Source organism: Lepidochelys kempii, chromosome 25, assembly GCF_965140265.1.
Source record: "Lepidochelys kempii isolate rLepKem1 chromosome 25, rLepKem1.hap2, whole genome shotgun sequence".
NCBI classification, from domain to species: Eukaryota; Metazoa; Chordata; order Testudines; family Cheloniidae; genus Lepidochelys; species Lepidochelys kempii.
The window spans coordinates 2,282,625-2,301,274 of record NC_133280.1 but is presented as its reverse complement, the minus strand read 5'-3'; the positions used below and the strand labels follow the sequence as shown (position 1 = coordinate 2,301,274).

General features: G+C 41.7%; 1 protein-coding gene across 5 annotated transcripts in view; it reads left to right on the top strand.

Moving 5' to 3' along the window:
• The window catches only part of LOC140903365 (zinc finger RNA-binding protein-like), a 93,232-nt gene that overhangs the window by 35,773 nt on the left and 38,809 nt on the right, over positions 1-18,650 (top strand). For all 5 annotated transcript variants that reach the window (XM_073324582.1, XM_073324583.1, XM_073324579.1 and 2 more), the window contains exons 4-6: positions 11,023-11,241; positions 11,338-11,630; positions 14,005-14,187. In XM_073324582.1, coding sequence (XP_073180683.1) covers positions 11,023-11,241; positions 11,338-11,630; positions 14,005-14,187 — 695 coding nt within the window. The remainder of the gene's footprint in view (positions 1-11,022; positions 11,242-11,337; positions 11,631-14,004; positions 14,188-18,650) is intronic.

The window sequence follows — 18,650 nt, the reverse complement described above, 5'->3', positions numbered from 1 at the left end:
GTGGTGGTTTAATTTTTTCCAGTTCATTAAATGTCATAACTTGAACACAAATGTTACTTCATACTAATGTTTCAGAAAAAGATTTGTAAGAAACTGAATGCACAAATATTTATCCTCATACATGTAAGAGAAAGAGAGCTATCTACATATGACATGAACTGATAGAGTATAAATACAAATCACAGTGGTGACTTGAAACCAAGCTGGACATACTGTTGCTTATAGAGGATTGGATTTTATAAGAATGTGAAAGTAACTTATAACTTTGGAAGATCAGTCCTTTTATGGGTTAATGTACATTACTCAAATTTCAGGTGAAAAATAATTTACTAAGTGCCCATTAGTAGTTAGAAAAAATCAGGCCCATTCCTCAAGCCTCTGGCTGTATTTACATATTGAAATATAATTAAATATAAAAAAATATACAGCATGCCCTATTTGTAGAGAAAATTATAGTAAAAAATATAGGGACAGTGCATGTCACATTTTTGTTGAGGAGGCAAAAAGCACAAAACTGACTCCCGTGCATTTTTGCTTGCACAGACTTCGCTATAAACATAAGAACAGCCATACTGGGTCAGACCAATGGTCCATCTAGCCCAGTATCCTGTCTTCTGACAGTGACCAATGCCAGGTGCTTCAGAGGGAATGAACAGAACAGGTAATCATCAAGTGATCATTCCCTGTTGCCCATTCCCAGCATCTGACAAACAGAGGCTAGGGACACTTCAGAGCATGGTTTTGCATCCCTGCCCATCCTGACTAATAGCCATTAATGGACTTATCCTCCATGAACTTTTCAAGTTCTTTTTTAAACCCTGTTGCAGTCTTGGCCTTCACAACATACTCTGGCAAAGAGTTCCACAGGTTGACTTTACGTTGTGTCATCATAGAATCATAGAATCTCAGGGTTGGAAGGGACCTCAGAAGGTCATCTAGTCCAACCCCCTGCTCAAAGCAGGACAAATATCCAATTTTTGCCCCATATCCCTAAATGGCCCCCTCAAGGATTGAACTCACAACCCTGAGTTTAGCAGGCCAAAGCTCAAACCACTGAGCTATCCCTCCCCCCACCACTGAGCTATCCCTCCCCCCAAGAAATACTTCCTTTTGTTTGTTTTAAACCTGCTGCCTATTAATTTCATTTGGTGACTCTTCGTTCTTGTGTTATGAGAAGGAGTAAATAACACTTCCTTATTTACTTTCTCCACATTGGTCATAATTTTATAGACCTCAATCATATCCCCCCTTAGACATCTCTTTTCCAAGCTGAAAAGTCCCACTCTTATTAATCTCTCCTCATATGGAAGCTGTTCCATACCCCTAATCACTTTTGTTACCCTTTTCTTTATCTTTTCCAATTCAAATTTATCTTTTTTGAGATGGGGCGATCACATCTGCACACAGTATTCAAGATGTGGATGTACCATGGATTTATATAGAGGTAATATAATATATTCTGTCTTCTTATCTATCCCTTTCCTAATGGTTTCTAACATTTTTAGCTTTTTTGACTGCTGCTGCACGTTGAGTTAATGTTTTCAGAGAACTAGCCACAATGATGCCAAGATCTTTCTTGAGTGGTAACAGCTAATTTAGACCTCATCGTTTTATATGTATAGTTGGAATGATGTTTTCCAATGGGCATTACTTTGCATTTATCAGTATTGAATTTCATCTGCCATTTTGTTGCCCAGTCACCCAGTTTTGTGAGATCCTTTTGTAACTATTCGCAGTCAGCTTTGGATTTACCTACCTTGAATAGTTTTGTATCATTTGCAAATTTTGCCACCTCACTCTTTATCTCTTTTTCCGGATAATTTATGAATATGTTGAACAGTACTGGTCCCAGTACAGACCCTTGGGGGATATCACTGTTTACCTTTCCCTATTCTGAAAACTGACCTTTTATTCCTACCCTTTATTTCCTATCAGTTAAGCAGTTACTGATCCATGAGAGGACCTTCCCTCTTATCCCATGACAATTTACTTCGCTTAAGAGTCTTTGGAGAGGGACCTTGTCAAAGGCTATCTGAAAATCTAAGTACACTATATCCATTGGATCAGCCTTGTCCACATGTTTTTTGACCCCCGCAAAGAATTCTGTGGATTGGTGACGTATGATTTCCATTTACAAAAGCCATGTTGACTCTTCCCCAACAAATTGTGTTCATCTGTGTGTCTGATAATTCTGTTCTTTACTATAGTTTCAACCAGTTTGCTGGTACTGAAGTTATGCTTACCGGCCTACAATTGATGGGTTCGCCTCTAGAGTCTTTTTAAAAAATTGGCATCACATTCGTTATCCTTCAGTTATCTTACTCCAGGCCGAATTCTGTACCACTGCGCATGCACAGAATTTGTCCCCTGCAGATTTCTTTGCTTCCCCGCAGAAAAATGACTTTGACGGGGAACCAAAAGGAAGCCACAAGAGCGGTCATGAGACCCTCCCCAGCAGCATGTTTCGGGTGCCCAGGGCAGCCAGCAAAGAGGTAAATCACTGTGGGGCAGGGGGCGGGACTGGGGAAGACCCAGCTGGTGGCTCCTATGCTGTGCTGGGCTCAGCTTCTAGTCAGTTGGGCTGGGGAGGGTGGGACTTCCTCTTCCCCTGTACGGCATCCGGGGCTATGGCAGACCCACCCCAGATTTCTCCCCTGTCTGTAGGAAGCTCTGGAAACTCTCCCTTCCACGCTTCCTGCACCCATCAGCTGCAGGGGGAGGGATCACTTTACAAGGTGCTGCTCCTCCATCTGCCCACCCCCATGCATCCAGACCCCCTCACGCCCAGACTCTCCCTCCGAGCCTCAACCTCCCTGCCCCCTGGACCAATCCGCGGAACTACTTGCACCCAGATCCCCACCCTACCAAGCCCCAACCAGCTGCACCTGGATCCCCACCCCACTGAACCACATTCCCCCAGCATCTGGACCCCCGCCAAGCTCTATTCCTCCCACACCCAGACCCCCCGCTGCTGAGCCCCAACCACCTTCACCTGGATCCCCATGCAGAGTCCCATTATCATTGCACACAGAACTCCCCAACAACCCCCGTCCATGCAGATCCCACTGCACCCAGATTGCCTCACACAGCACCCTCTCAACTGACACCTGTATCCCCCTGCACTAACTCCCCCACCCCACACACACACACACTTGGATCCTGCCTTGTTGAGCCTGCCAGCTCACACCTGGTGCATCTGGCATGGAGGGGCAGGGCCCTGGGGTGTTTCTGGGGCAGGCCCAGTCCTTGCGCTTTGTCAGGGTTGGATGCAGCCTCACCACTGAATCCATGTCTCGGGGGCGGAGCAGCACAGTGATCTCCCACCCTGTGCAGCCAGTGGCCTGTGTTTCCCAGTGCCATGCTGGAGCCTCCAGATTTATTTGACAAATAAAAATTGCAGAATTTTGCAGAATTTTTTTTTTTTATTTATTTTTTTTTTTGCACAGAATGCCCTCAGGAGTAGTCATCTGGTACAGAAGCTGATTTAAATGATAGGTTACATACCACAGTTTGTAGTTCTGCAATTTCATATTTGAGTTTCTTCAGAACTCTTGGGTGAATATCATCTGGTCCTGGTAACGTATTAGGATTCACTTTAAAACCTGTGAATTCTAAATGTTTGTTTCATTTTTGTGACTGTATAGGTTCCCTCTAGTGGCCAAAATAATAGCTTTAAATTCCCATGGATAACTGACGAAAGCTTATGCTCTAATAAATTTGTTAGTCTCTAAGGTGCCACAAGTACTCCTTTTCTTTTTGCAAAGTCTCTTTAGCCCACTGGAATAAATCTGTATGATTCTGTTCATTTTTTGTTATTATAGTTCAAAGGTATTGAGTTCATCTCATGTTGAGGGTATATTTAATATTAAAAATTCTTCATGTTTTCTTGCTGCTTTTCCCTTCAGGATCAAATTGGGTCACTATATTTTCAGCTAGATTATCTTTCTGATTCAGAATTTTTTCATATTTAACTAAGCTAGTTAAATAATTCTATTTAAAAAGCAAATCAAACATACAATAATAAGCATTTTGTCATGAAGTTTTGCTCAAGGGTACTTTTTGACTAGAGGCTTTTCAAGGGCTCTACAAATCCATAACACACTTAAGGTTTTAGAACCAGTTGCTGTAGGTAAATGGACATAGGAAACTATTCACTTTAAGTCCTGAAGTCCTTTCTCAGACAAAATTTCTTTTGAAGTTGTTGAGAATTTTGCCTCATTTTTCTGGAATCCTTAAGGTCGTGAAGTAGAGTGAAAATGAATACATGTAGGATGATGGTTAAATCAGGCATTTTAAGAACATAGGATTAGCCATAATGTATGAGAACATTTGTCCTTCAAGTCTAGTATCTTGCTTGTAGCAATGATTATTTGAAGCTTTAGAAGAAGGCAAAAAAAATCATAAAACACCAGCTAATTGCTTGTATTCATGGTCGCGGTGGGAGGATTTATTCTAGGCCTCTGCAGTGATCATTGAAGGATGAAATTTGACAGTCCACATCTTAACATATGTAACTACAAATTATTATTGGTCATAAATTTATCCAGATCCTGTTTAAATCCAGCTGCAATATTTAGTTCTCTGGCTTCTTGGGGTAATGAATTTTACAGGTTAACTACATGTTCTGTGAAGAAGTGTTTCTCATATGTGGGTCCGTCGGTCAATCCAGAAGACTCACTGCTGGGTAGGTCTCTCCCACTCGTCCACAGAGGCAGCTGGCTCGACTTTTTGGTGGCAAGAGGAGATTCTGATAACCAAATGCAATTGAGCTGCCACTGTGCTCAGTGTTAGCTGTATTCTGAAGCACCTTGCTCTTCTTACCTTCTTGGCTGGCTCTTCCAGATTTACTCCCGCTGCTGGGAAGCCATCCCCATCTCTTGAACACTTCTGTCTCCTGCATTCTGTTTTTCCTCTGCTTTGCCGAAGTGGTGGTTGGGCCTCTGACGTGGTGCTTCAAAGGAGCTTCTTGGCTGAGCTGGCCCTGCTTCTGCACCAAAGAAACAGTTTGGCCGCAGCAACAGCTCTTCACTGACTGTTTTTCTCCTCTACCCTGCTTCAGGGAAGATTCCCAGCAATGGTCTTCCTCTACCTTAGTATCAGCACCACTGGGCAAGTTCTCCATTTTGTGATTTCTTGTCCCTCAACTTCAAGGTTAGGAGAAGAGCAGATCCAGTAGAGAAAATGCCATTTCCACCTTCCTGGGAGTGAGTATGTGGGGCTGTGATGACAAGGGCCTCTCCAAATGATAGCAAACTGTCTGTTAAAAGTATTGCTGCCAAAGACCATAAATATGCCTGCAAGTCAACTCAGCAGTGTCTGGCCATCTACTTCCATCCTTCTGCCATCTTAGTACACTAAAGTTTTCCCTTCAAGGCCAAATTTTAATTCCATCAAAAACAACTTGTTAAATGAAGTTGAAAAGTTGAGAGCTCTTAATCCCTTTCATCCAAAAGGAATAGCCATCTTTCCTCTTTTCCACCATTGCTAAAGAGGAAAGATGGAATGAAGGCAAAATCCAGAAAATCTTAGTAGTATAGAATTCCTTCCTTTTTAAGCAAACGTGAACTCCTTGACTTGGACGCCAGATGACTTTTGAACGGGATGATTTAGACAGCTTCTAAAGTGCAATTCTGCTCTGAAATTGAGTCTCTGTGTTACGTACACTTTGTTGGATTCCATGTTTGTCTCTCATTGATTATCATATTTGCTCAGTTTACAAAGGAAAAAAAATACTGTGTGACTGTCCGCTCTGCAAACTCAGCCTGGGCTCTTGGGAGTCTAGCTGGGTTATTTTTTCCCTTTGTGCATCACTGACAGTAATATATATATATATATATATATATTAGGCCATATTCTGCCCTCAGACCTGTGAACTTTATTAGCCTGTGTGAAATTTGCAGGGAGGACTGTTACGAAATAATATTTCTAAACTGCATAAATTTGATATGGAGACACAATAAATATGGAACTGCATGATGACATTTTTTACCCGCTTTTCAGAATAGAACTGCATTTAAGAAGACAACTTGCACTGTGCAGATAATGCTGACGAAGCATTCTTGTCTCTCAAAAATACATTCAAGATGAGGAAATCCAAGGGTAATGCAATATTCACTAGTGTCTTCAGAAAATCATGATTCAGGACTTCACCTGCCAAAAGGTTCCTCTGTAAGGCTTATTTTAAACTCTGCAAGCTCTAGGAAGACATATATACAGATACATTTTCAAATTACAGCTTCAGAAAGAGTGTCTATCCATACTGCTGGTATTAAGGCCTCTAAATTTAAAAAAATGCTAAAGTGAGGAGTAAGAGTTGCCTCAAGCTTCAATGACTTGGCGTAGTATTGTCAAGAATTCTCTGTCATGGATAAAAAGCTACCTTCATTTTGAGAGCTCTGTCCAAAATAACGAAGAGCTTTCATTGAGTTATAATGCTTGCTGTGACATAAGTTTTATTTTTCTGACAGATCACTTTTCTGCAGTGCTATAGCAAGAAAAAAATTGTAGTTTAGAACGTTGGCCATTGATTTGACTGCTAGCTGAAATCTCACCCAGCTTCATTTGATCTTTATTTGGAGGTTCCCAAGAAAAAGCTTTAATAACTCTTCAACATTGAGCAGTCTCTTCATAACAGCAAGATCATTGGGAGTCATTTTTTTAAAAATACTGATGTCAATCCTGATATCAACATTTGTATTTGTTAGGGCCTGATCTCGAGTCCTGGTCTTGAAGCCAGGCCCACTGGGTTCTTGGAAAACAACCGTGGCCAACGCACCACACCAACTCATCCAGTTAACAGGGACTTCATAGACTTGGGTGGGCCAGCTTCCAGCGTTCTGCTTCCTGTTTGGCCACACGATCTTGACCCTGGTTAGTGACTATAACACACACACACACACTCTCTCTCTCTCTCTCTCTCTCTCTCTCTCTCTCTCTATATATATATATATATATATATAAATAAACAAACTTCCTGCTTACTTTCAGGGCTTGTCTGAGCATCAAGCCATTGCCCATTAGTTGCTACATGGACCCGTTTGATTCTGTCTTGTTGCCCCCATCTCATCCTGTCTTGTTGTCTTGTCTGACTCCACCAGCTACTACACTGTACATTTCCCTTGGATTGGATCTCCTGGCTATTGGACCTCTTGCATGAACTGTGACCACTGACTTGGATGGACATTACAGTATTTATAACCAGCTCTTAATTTTCTTCATGCCTTCATACATGGGAAGTATATACGCAGTCTCTCAATGAGGATGTCCTGGGATCCTTTCAGGAACAGGGCTTCTCAGAATCTCTTTAATCTGTGCCAGCTCGTGGCCTCTCATTGTTTTGGAGGATTCCTAAAGATGTTTTGGTGCCTGGGTTGATACAACTCAAGACAAATAGGGACTAGAGGTGATAAGTGAAGGATATCTGATAGAGTTTCAGCAAATTCCTCTTTTTTTCCCCTCCTTTTCTTCCCCTCAAATTGAACTAAAAAATTAGCAGTGCAACAATCCATTCAGAACTTAGAAAAACTAAAAGCAGTAGCTCCAGTCCCTCTCCAAGAACAACGTTCAGGAAACTGTTCCAGAGTTGTGATGTCAAAACAAACTAGAGGCTTTTGCTGGATCTCTCTCTCCTCTGAACTAGGAAAAGAAGACTGAACGGAACTTTTTTAAATTCAGAAACAAGATGCCAATCGTTGCCTATCTCCATTTTCCCATCCAAACAATTTTCTCAAACGTCATAGTATTTGTAATGTCCAAATTATGAGATACAAATTTATCATTATCTTGACGCACTCAATAAAAAAAACAGTTCAAAATGCAGAAAGGCTTGTAAGAATCACCACGTTCAATTTAACTTCTATAGCAACATGGTTTTACTATCTATCCCAAAAGCTCATGGAATTCCCTCACAGAATGACTTCCATCTCAGGACAAAGTATCTCTCATCCTTCAGCACTGTAGTCTTATCCATGGACAAATTTGAGTAGTAGTATTGTCTAATTCAGCTTTATCACAGATCATCAAAAATGATGGTATGGACTATAACTGACTAGAATCTTAGTCATTTTGTAGAAACTGTTTAACGGGAAATTATTTACCTCTGACCTCTGTCAACTCTCCTCTGGCAGACCTGGAACTTCCAGCTACATAACTGGATCATGTGTTGACACTCCCATGAAAATGGTAGTTCTGGTGTTGGGAAAGCTCCTGGCAGGCAAACCTCATTCAGAACCACACCAGCTCAAGATGATGAAAATGCTTGTCAAGCTGGCATGCCCAAGAGAGATGTGAACCCTCGTACTGCAAATGTTCAAAAAGAGAGACTACCCTAAACATAACTGTCTAAACTTCAAAGCAGTTTCAGTTATTTGAAAATAATGCCCAGTTCTAGTAGAGTGATGATGATAATAGGAAAGGAGTACTTGTGGCACCTTAGAGACTAACACATTTATTAGAGCATAAGCTGTAGCTCACGAAAGCTTATGCTCTAATAAATTTGTTAGTCTCTAAGGTGCCACAAGTCCTCCTTTTCTTTTTACGGATACAGACTAACAAGGCTGGTACTCTAAAACCGATGATAATAGGGAGAGCCATGGTTATGTACACCAACAGGGAGATACCAAAAGTTGTTCTTAAAGTACACAAACAATGAAACTTATTGTAGCTAGCAATCAAAGCAATTTCCATCAAAAAAGTTAAACCATCAAGCCATCTGGCTAACCCATCGACTGTCCCTAGAGTACTGGGAGCTAGACCAGACTGTGTTCTGAAATGTATATCAGCCTGGGATGCTCCACACTTGGATCTCTCTGTCTCTCAGACAAACAGGACCATTAAGATCTTCTCAAAGCACCAGAGAGGCTCTTGCCACATGGACACCACCTTCATCTCGTGGACTGGCTAACTCCTATATACCTTCTAACCAAAGGTGCCAGGAAAAGTCAATTAGACAAAGCAAGAATGGTTCTTAGTCATTTTTTGGCCCTGATGGTTTTGTTTTTTTTACTGGATGCAGAGAAGCACCCCAACTTTCCAACCTCTCTCCTCCGTCCAGATCTTTTGAGGCTGGAATGCTTGGAATCTGAGGTTAGTTATCTAGGAAGAACTTTACCTTCTGGTCTTATTAAGGTATATTGAACATATTTTTTCCTTTAGTGTAGACTGTACGCTATAGATGTAACACCACTCTCCTGTGTGGGTTATTGGAAGCAGGGGTCGAACCTGGACTTCTGGGTCTTGTTGCACAAGACTTTACTGCTTGAGCTAAAAAAAGACTCTGCTAATGTCCAAGGCTGTATTAGGCTTATCTACCTCTATGTAACTTAGCCACCACTAGAAGGGCACAGAGCACCATGCCAAGTGGGTATGGGTTACACAGACCGCCTCTGGCACCTTCCAGTTCAGCCATATCACTGTTCCTTCTGGCCAGATTCAAGTAAGGCTTAAGCCCTATTTTCCTGTGTATTCCACTTTCAGCACTAAGATGTCTGACTTCAGGAAGGAAGTTAACAGTAATGCTCCCCATTGTTATGTGACATATTCCTTAAAAGCTGTATCTATTCCCAAGAATATTTCATATATTTTAAATTTGGAATATAATTTTAGTTCTACAAGCTACAACAAAGCCATCTGTAAACCCTTATCCAAATATTCTTTTATATACATTTCCTTAAAACAGCCTTATTTATGTCTCAGCAGATCAAATTTTACTGTTTGGGAGCATTATCTATCTGAGCAGTATCTGCATATTTTTCCAAACAAAATGGTCCTCAGACCTGCTGCAAATGTTGTGCCCATAGGTAATTTATCTTTCTATCTCAGAGATTGCCTTTCATTCATTTTTGTCCCAGACCAATTGAAATTCCTGCATATACCCTACATGTTTGGAGCACTCTAAAATACTACTTGGGTAGAGCCAAATCATAGAAGTCAGATGCATTGTTTGCCATACAAGGCACCTACAAGATAGGCAAGAAAACCTCAAAGGCTACAATTTCCATATGGATCAGACTGGCAATGAAGCCAAGGGTACCTCACACCTAGTAAAGATTTTTTCAAAGGATTCATGATGCACACAACAAGGCTGAGCTCTTCCTGGACAGAAAGCAATGGTGCTTTGAAGCAGGAAACTTGCAAGGCAACTACATGGTCTCTGTGTGTTCTTTCATCCAACACTGATGCAACCTTCAGCAATAGGGTTCAACAAGCTGCGTCTGATATTTAATAGCTTAATTAAAAAATTCTAGTGCATGTAATGTTCCCTGCCTTCCTTTTGGCCAATATCTTATTTCTGACAACATTCATTACCTTACTGCCTGCTAGATCCCAGCAGTGAGTCTTCTGGATAGCTGGATGGTCCTTGTGAATGAGAGAAGAAAATTTTTGGTTTCTCATAGTGGGGACATCCATCAATCCAGAGGAACCCTTCCTAGGTCTAGTTTTTAAAGTATGAATTCTTTTTATAATCATCTATTGTTTTAAGAAGAGAGTGTGTCTTATTTGGTGCATTTAAAAATATCTCTTTCCAGTTTTAACCAATTTGTATGAAAGCTTGAGAATAGATCTTCAGGGGTGTCTCATGTCCTGCAACTGGTTATTGGAGTCTCCCTTTTACACCTGAAATCAGAGCATCTACGTCCAGGAATGAGTGGGTGGAACCTACCCAGCTGTGAGTTCCACTATGAGAAACCAAACTTACAGGTAAGGAAAAAAAAAATCTCCCCTCATTTACTGTAGTTTTTAAACTTGCCTGCTATTAATCTGAGTGACCTCATGCTTTTTTATTATGAAAGAATGGAAAAGGGAAGGACTGATCAATTATTCATCCGTATCTTTCACTTCTTTTCAGCCTAATATGTTTTGCAGTCTTTCATCATATAAATTGTACCCAAATTGCTAAACATCTCCAGTGTCTTGTTTAGCAATTATATATTATTATTGAAGAGAGATGACTGTAATAGTTTAGAAGCACATGTATCTGTCTTCAGTTTTGCAAGAGGATGAGCTTGTGTGTTTGCTTTCTAGGCTCCAAAGGTGGCTACAGTCAATCTAGTGGTATTTATAGTCAGAGCCAGCCCCAGAGACAGGTGACTACAATTAAGCCAGTTCAAACTGTGAGCGCCACATCTTCAAGCTACAGTGCCTACCCAACAGTAACAACTGTTCAGCAGAATGCATCTGCCTCCTCCATCTCCTCGTACACCCCCTCTTCTTCATACAACTCCACTTCTGCATCATACTCTGGTAAGGAGATAGCTGTCAAGCAGGTGTTGCACTGTAATTCTCTTTGTTTAGACTATAACCCTCATAAAATTGCTCCCTTTTCTTTCTGCCTGCTAGGGTCAAATTACTCCAATTATGATGCCACCGCATACACAGCAGCTAGCACTTACTATCAACCACCTCAGCAGCCCCAGGCCCAGCATCAGCAGCCGCCACCCCTCCCACAGCAACCGAAATCCACGAGCTCTTCTTCATGGAGCAGCACAGGGAACAGCACCAGCACCAACTCTAGCAACAGCTTCAGCAAAAAACCACCTTTTCAAAACAAACAGCTGAAACCCAAAGGGCCCCCTAAACAGCCTCAGCTTCATTACTGTGACATCTGCAAGATCAGCTGTGCTGGTCCACAGGTTAGCAATCCCCTTTACCCATGTGTCCACTCTATATAACCTGCACTTCCTCCCCAGTCATATAGTTTAGCAGATGATGTCCTATTGATCTGCAGTATGTCCTCTTCAGTAACTTAACGGTGAAACATCTCCGAAAATAGATGGAACAAATCCCCCACTATTGCAAGATCTAGTGTTGTGGTATGCAAGCTTTATCTAAGCTTGGTGGTTTGCTGGATGTACTGTGAGCTTGGAGGCAAACGCCGTAGGCTCTCCAGGCACTAGACTGTACAGACTCTACCTTTCTGTGGATTTTCATTAGCGCTCAGATTTTAAGTAGTTAATGCAGGATTATTTTGCTACAACTGCCAGAAATAAAGAGTGAAAATATCCTAGGCCCAACTACTATTGACAGTTCCAATAAAGATCAAAACATTCCCTAACCCTGTGCCCTAGGCTGCCTGGCCACCTTTCCACAGCCATTTCCCAGGCTGCTGCCTCCAGCCTGCTGCATCTCTGCTCATAGGCAGCCTATATGTCTCTTTCATCAGCCTAGTCTCCCTGACCTTAGTTTGTACTTTTCCAGTTTGTTTGGCATTATGGAGCTTTCTAGTGGCTGAATTCTGGACTGGATAACATATTGCCCTCCGTTGGTTAGCCCCTTTCCCCGCAACTCAGTCAAGGTGTGAGGAAAGATACTTAATGAGCCAGCAGGTTCTCTAAGACTTAAACCAATATAGTGGAAAGAAAATTTGGAACAAGCTATTGACCAAGACACTGTTTTAAGTTTTTATAAACACTGATTTTATTGGACATGTGTTTATTAGATATGCCTGTGTAAATGCCTGACCTTTTTTAAAGCCGTAACTTCCCTCTGCTCTGTTTGTTGTTCTCACTCATTGTGGCTTGTCTCAAATTTAGATTTAGCTACTTGAGGCAGGGGTCTTATTTTTGTGTTTTTACTGTCAGACACTAGTGCATTCTTGGGGTGCTATTTAAAAAAGAAGAAGAATAGGCTTGAATATAAATGTGAAGTGGTGTTTGTCTGCCTTTGTTCTTGGAATTCTCTGCTTAGCTAGAGCATATAACATTTAACTGAAGAAGCAGACAGGGTCCTTTGGGAGAGAAATTATTGTCTCTTATAAACTGTCCTACAAGGTTTTAACAAGAGCAATACTAAGAAATATCATATAGACTTCTGCGGTGGGATCCTTCTCTCATGGTGACAGTAAAACGTAGCATATAAATAATCAGACTGTCCAGCTCTGAAAGCGTGGAAAATTCTTACACAGCTTAGAGACTCTGCAGTGTAGTAGTAATATTCTGTCCACTGCTTCTAATTGAATAAAACTGAAGCTAATTATTAAATATTTCTATCTAACGTTGCCTAAATCAGGATTGAGCCCCAATGTTTCAGGTGCTGTATAAATACAAAGGAAGTGGTCCCTGTTCCAAAATGTTTAGCCTGAAAGCTTATTAAATCCAGTAAAGGGAGCTGCCATTTTAACATGATTATAATAATTATTATTATAAATAATTATCAATTATAATCAAGCCATGGGAAATGCATCTTGCTATTGGAATGAATGAGAAAATCTGAGCTTTTTAGAGTTTTGTTTCGGAAACTAATTCTTTTAGATTGGCTAATATAGCATTTAGTACAAAAATTCTGTTTGTCCATTCACCACGGTCAAACTGTAATTCTTTTTTTAGTGGGTAAGTAAAATATTGGGGTTCCACTTCCCTACCTCCCAGTATCATGATGATGATAAAGAGCAGGTGAGTAGATTTGTTCCTGGCCTGGTAACATTTCTTGACCATCTTGTAGGAATGCTTTAAATCATTGTTAAACTCATATTTTTTTTTAAAAAAGAATATTAGTTACCTTTATAATAATTATAATAAGCTCAGTTGTCCCTTAATTCTGATGGTGACATGTATTCTCTGTCTGCTTCCTACCAAGAAGACCAATCAAATATCAGTAAAATAATGCCCTCTGAGAGAGACCAGTTTATCCATTGTATAGTGATAATGAAATGTGCCAGACACTTCTAAAAACTGTCTAAAATACTTAAACCATTCTTCCTATTGTCCTGTAAATATTGTGGTTATCTAAGCCTAAGTGGGTTTTGTAGTTGGACATTGTCTTCTGGCGGAAGTAAAGCATTATATATAAAAGAATCTGTTTGCTTCATAATGCCTCTAGATGCTGCTGCTGTGAGTGGTGTTAATGAATGGGACACTCCACAAAAAGGCTTTGAGTTGCACACATTTGTACCCTTAAAACTAGACAGATTATGACCTGTCTTTGCAGATGAATGGTTCCAAGGAAATGCTGGGGTGATATCAGTGTTTCACATAGCTGCTTAGAATGTATTTCCCTGTTTGACTGCAGACTTACCGGGAGCACTTGGAAGGACAAAAGCACAAAAAGAAAGAGGCAGCTCAGAAGACAGGTAACCTGGCAAACTGTGGCCCTCGTGGGGTGCAGACTCAGCTTCGATGCGAGCTCTGTGATGTCTCCTGCACAGGAGCAGATGCATATGCAGCACATATCCGGGGAGCAAAGCATCAGAAGGTATGAGAGCTTAACAGGACCATGGACGTTTCATGCAGAAATATACTGTGGAATATCTGATTTACAGAGGATGCTGGTTTTCTAAAAATGTTCACAGTAGCTCACGGATATCCAGGGAACATTTCTGATTAAAAAAACATTGAAGTAGAAATATATCCTACACTTCAAGATTTGATTGCAGTAGATGACTGGCTATCCAGAAATGGCTGGAGCACAAAAGACTACAGCACCAGGTTGCTTCAACACTAAGCAGTGTACTTGGGTACTGTAATACCAGAAACTCAGCTATCATAAAACCATGGGACTGGAAAGGATCTTGCGAGGTCATCTAGTCCAGTCCCCTGCACTCATGGCAGGACTAAGTTTTATCTAGACCATCTCTGACAGATGTTTGGAGGTTTTTAAGAGCAGGTTAGACAATGATGGAGATTTCACAGCCTTCTTTGGCAATTTTTTCGATTAACCACCCCGACAGGAAGTTTTTCCTAATGTCCAACCTAAACAGGGGGTTGGACTAGATGACCTCCTGAGGTCCCTTCCAACCCTAATCTTCTATGATTCTAAACCACCCTTGCTGCATGCAGTTTAAGCTGATTACTTCTTGGCCTATCCTGAGAGGTTAAGGAGAATAATTTTTCTCCCTCTTCCTTGTAACAACCTTTTCTGTACTTGAAAACTGTTATGATGTTCCCTCTGTCTTCTCTTCCCCAGGCTAAACAAACCCAATTTTTTTCAATCTTCCCTCACAGGTGATGTTTTCTAGGCCTTTAATCATTTTGGTTGCTCTTCTCTGAACTTTCTCCAGTTTGCCCACATCTTTCCTGAAATGTAGTGCCCAGAACTGGACACGCTGCTCCAGTTAAGACCTAATCAGCGCAGCGCAGAGCAGAGCGAAAGAATTACTTCTCAAGTCTTGCTTACAACACTCCTGCTAATACATCCCAGAATGATGTTCGCTTTTTTTTGCAACAGTGTTACACTGTTGACTCATAATTAGCTTGTGGTCCACTATGACCACCAGATCTTTTTCTGCAGTACTCCTTCCTAGGCAGTCATTTCCTATTTTGTATGTGTGCAACGGATTGTTCCTTCCTGAGTGGAGTACTTTGCATTTGTCCTTATTGAATTTCATCCTCTTTTCTTCAGACCATTTCTCCAGTTTGTCCAGATCGTTTTGAATTTTAATCCTATCCTAAAAAACACGTGCAGCCCCTTCCAGATTTGTATCGTTCAAAACTTATAAGTGTAGTCTCCATCCCATTATCTAAATCATTGATGAAGATATTGAACAGAACCAGACCACAACTGATCCCTGCAGGAACCCACTTGATATGCCCTTCCAGCTTGCCTGCAAACCACTGATAACTACTCTCTGGGAACGGTTATCCAACCAGTTATGCACCCACCTTATTGTAGCTCTATCTAGGTTGTATTTCCCTAGTTTGTTTGAGAGAAACTCATGCAAGACATTATCAAAAGCCTTACTAAAATCAAGATATTACCACATCTACTGCTTGCCCCCCATCCACAAGGCTAGTTACCTTGTCAAAGAAAGCTGTTAGGTTGTTTTGGCACGATTTGTTCTTGGCAAATCCATGTTGAATGTAGTTTATTACCTTATTTTCTAGGTGTTTTCAAATTGTTTGCTTAATTATTTACTCCATTATCTTTCCTGGGTATCTTTCCTGCATCCGATAAAGTGAGCTCTAGCTCACAAAATCTTACACTCTAATAAATTTGTTAGTCTCTAAGGTGCCACAAGTATTCCTTTTCTTTTTACGGATACAGACTAACACAGCTGCTAATCTGAAACCATTCCTTGGTATTGAAGTTAAACTGACTGGTCTGTAATTCCCTGTGTTGTCCTTAAGAACGACCATACTGGGTCAGACCAAAGGTCCATCTAGCCCAGTATCTTGTCTTCAGACAGTGGCCAATGCCAGGTGCCCCAGAGGGAATGAACAGAATAAATGATCAAGTGATCCATTCCCTGTTGCTCATTCCCTGCCTCTGCCAAACAGAGGCTAGGGACACCATCCCTGTCCATTCTGGCTAATAGCCATTGATGGACCTGTCCTCCATGAATTGATCTAGTTCTTTTTTGAGCCCTGTTATAGTCTTGACCTTCATAACATCCTCTGGCAAAGAGCTCCATGGGTTGACTGTGCGTTGTGTGAAGAAATACTTCCTTTTGTTTATTGTAAACCTGCTACCTATTAATTTCATTTGGTGGCCCCTAGTTCCTGTGTTATGAGAGGGAGTAAATGACACTTCCTTATTTACTTTCTCCACACCAGTCATGATTTTATAGCTCTCTATCATATCCCCTGTGACAGGTCAGGCCAGATGGCTATAGGAGAGTAATAGAAGGCAGATATATTAGCCCCAGGCTAAGTAGGTCCCTTTTCCCTGGGTAAGGGAACAGGGAAGATTCCAGAACAATCAGGAACCTTCTGGAGACAATTAAGACAGGCTGATTAGAACACCTGCAGCCAATCAAGAAGCTGCTAGAATCAATTAAGGAAGGCTAATCAGGGCACCTGGGTTTTAAAAAGGAGCTCACTTCAGTTTGTGGTGTGCGTGTGAGGAGCAAGAGGCACTAGGAGCTGAGAGTGAGAACGCGGACTGTTGGAGGACTGAGGTGTACAAGCATTATCAGACACGAGGAGGAAGGTCCTATGGTGAGGATAAAGAAGTTGTTGGGAGGAGGCCATGGGGAAGTAGCCCAGGGAGTTGTAGCTGTCGCATAGCTGTTCCAGGAGGCAGTCTAGACAGCTGTATTCCACAGGGCCCTAGGCTGGAACCCGGAGTAGAGGGCGGGCCTGGGTTCCCCCCAAATCCTCCAAACTCCTGGTCAAACACAGGAGGAGTTGACCTGGACTGTGGGTTCAGAAAAATGGCCAAGCTGAGGGCTGCCGTGAAGCTCTAAGGCGAGCAAATCCACCAATAAGTGCAAGACATACCAAGGTAGAGCAGGAACTTTGTCACGCCCCCCTTAGTCATCTCTTTTCCAAGTTGAAAAGTCCCGTCTTATTAATCTCTCCTCATATGGTAGCCGTTCCATACATCCCAATAATTTTTGTTGCCCCATTCTGAACCTTTTCCAATTCCAATATATCTTTTTTGAGATGTGGCAACCACATCAGCACACAGTATTCAAGATGTGAGCGTACCATGGGTTTATATAGAGGCAATATGATATTTTTTACCTTATTATCTATCCCTTTCTTAATGATTCCCAACATTCTGTTTGCTTTTTTGACTGCTGCTGCACATTGAGTGAATGTTTTTAGAGAACTACCCTACAGTGACTCCAAGATCTTTCTTGAGTGGTAACAGCTAATTTAGACCCCACCATTTTGTATGTATAGTTGGGATTATGTTTTCCAATGGGCATTACTTTGCATTTATCAACATTGAATTTCATCTGCCATTTTGTTGCCTAGTCACCCAGTTTTGAGAGATCCTTTTGTAGCTCTTCACAGTCTGCCTGGGACTTAACTATCTTGAGTAGTTTTGTATCATCTGCAAATATTCCCACCTCACTGTTTACCTTATTTTCCCTTTTTATAGGTTGGCTCTGTATTTGCTCTTTTCCAGTCCTCTGGAATCTCCACAGCCTCCTTGGCTGGGTATGGGGGACAAAGTAGCGCCCCCTCCCTTTTGCTTCTGGATGCCCCACCTTGGTGTTGATCATTGGAGCTGCCAGCAGGGGTTGGGCCCTGCCCCACTCTGGAGACACTTGGGCACAACACTGGAAGATCAGGCACCCAGTGAGTTCCCCACCCTCCCAGCGGTGGTGGGGCTCAGGCTTTGGGCCTCAGCCCTGGGGTGGTGGGGTGGTTTTGGGCTCCAGCTGCGTGGCAGCAGGCCGCAGGCTCCGGCAGCAGGGCTTCAGGCTGTAGCCCCCCACTGCCTCCCCTGGCCTCCCATCCAGGGCTTAATTTGTCCCCCGGCTTGAGTAAGTCTGCTGTGAAAAGTGATACTTGTATGTTTGTTAATATCACTTTTCACAATGGACTTACTAGCTACAATAAATAAATTACAATGATTTGGAAGTGTCTATGTGCATATTTATTTTTTTTCCTAAAGCTTAAGTAAGTATTTTAGGAAAAAATGAGAGAGGCCACCAGCAAGAGTTGGTGGCCACCCTCTGAGGCCACCAAAATTTTTGTTCTGAGAACCCAAATGTATTTCATCCTATCTCTTCTTTCTCTCCCCTCCCTATGAATGGTGACAGGCTTTTTCGTGCAACTCATGCGTAATGCAATTTGTTTTTCCTCTCGGTGAAATGATCTCTTTTGAAGATATCTGTTTTCTAGTTCTAATTCAGCTGGGAAGAGGGGGAGAGATTGTTTTTCATTCTTTGAAAGTTTCTTGTTAAAGTCTCTGCGTTGAGACATTTCCCAGCAGCAGTTCTCCCTGATCAATTGCAAGTTCTGTAATCTGTTCAGAAAAGACCT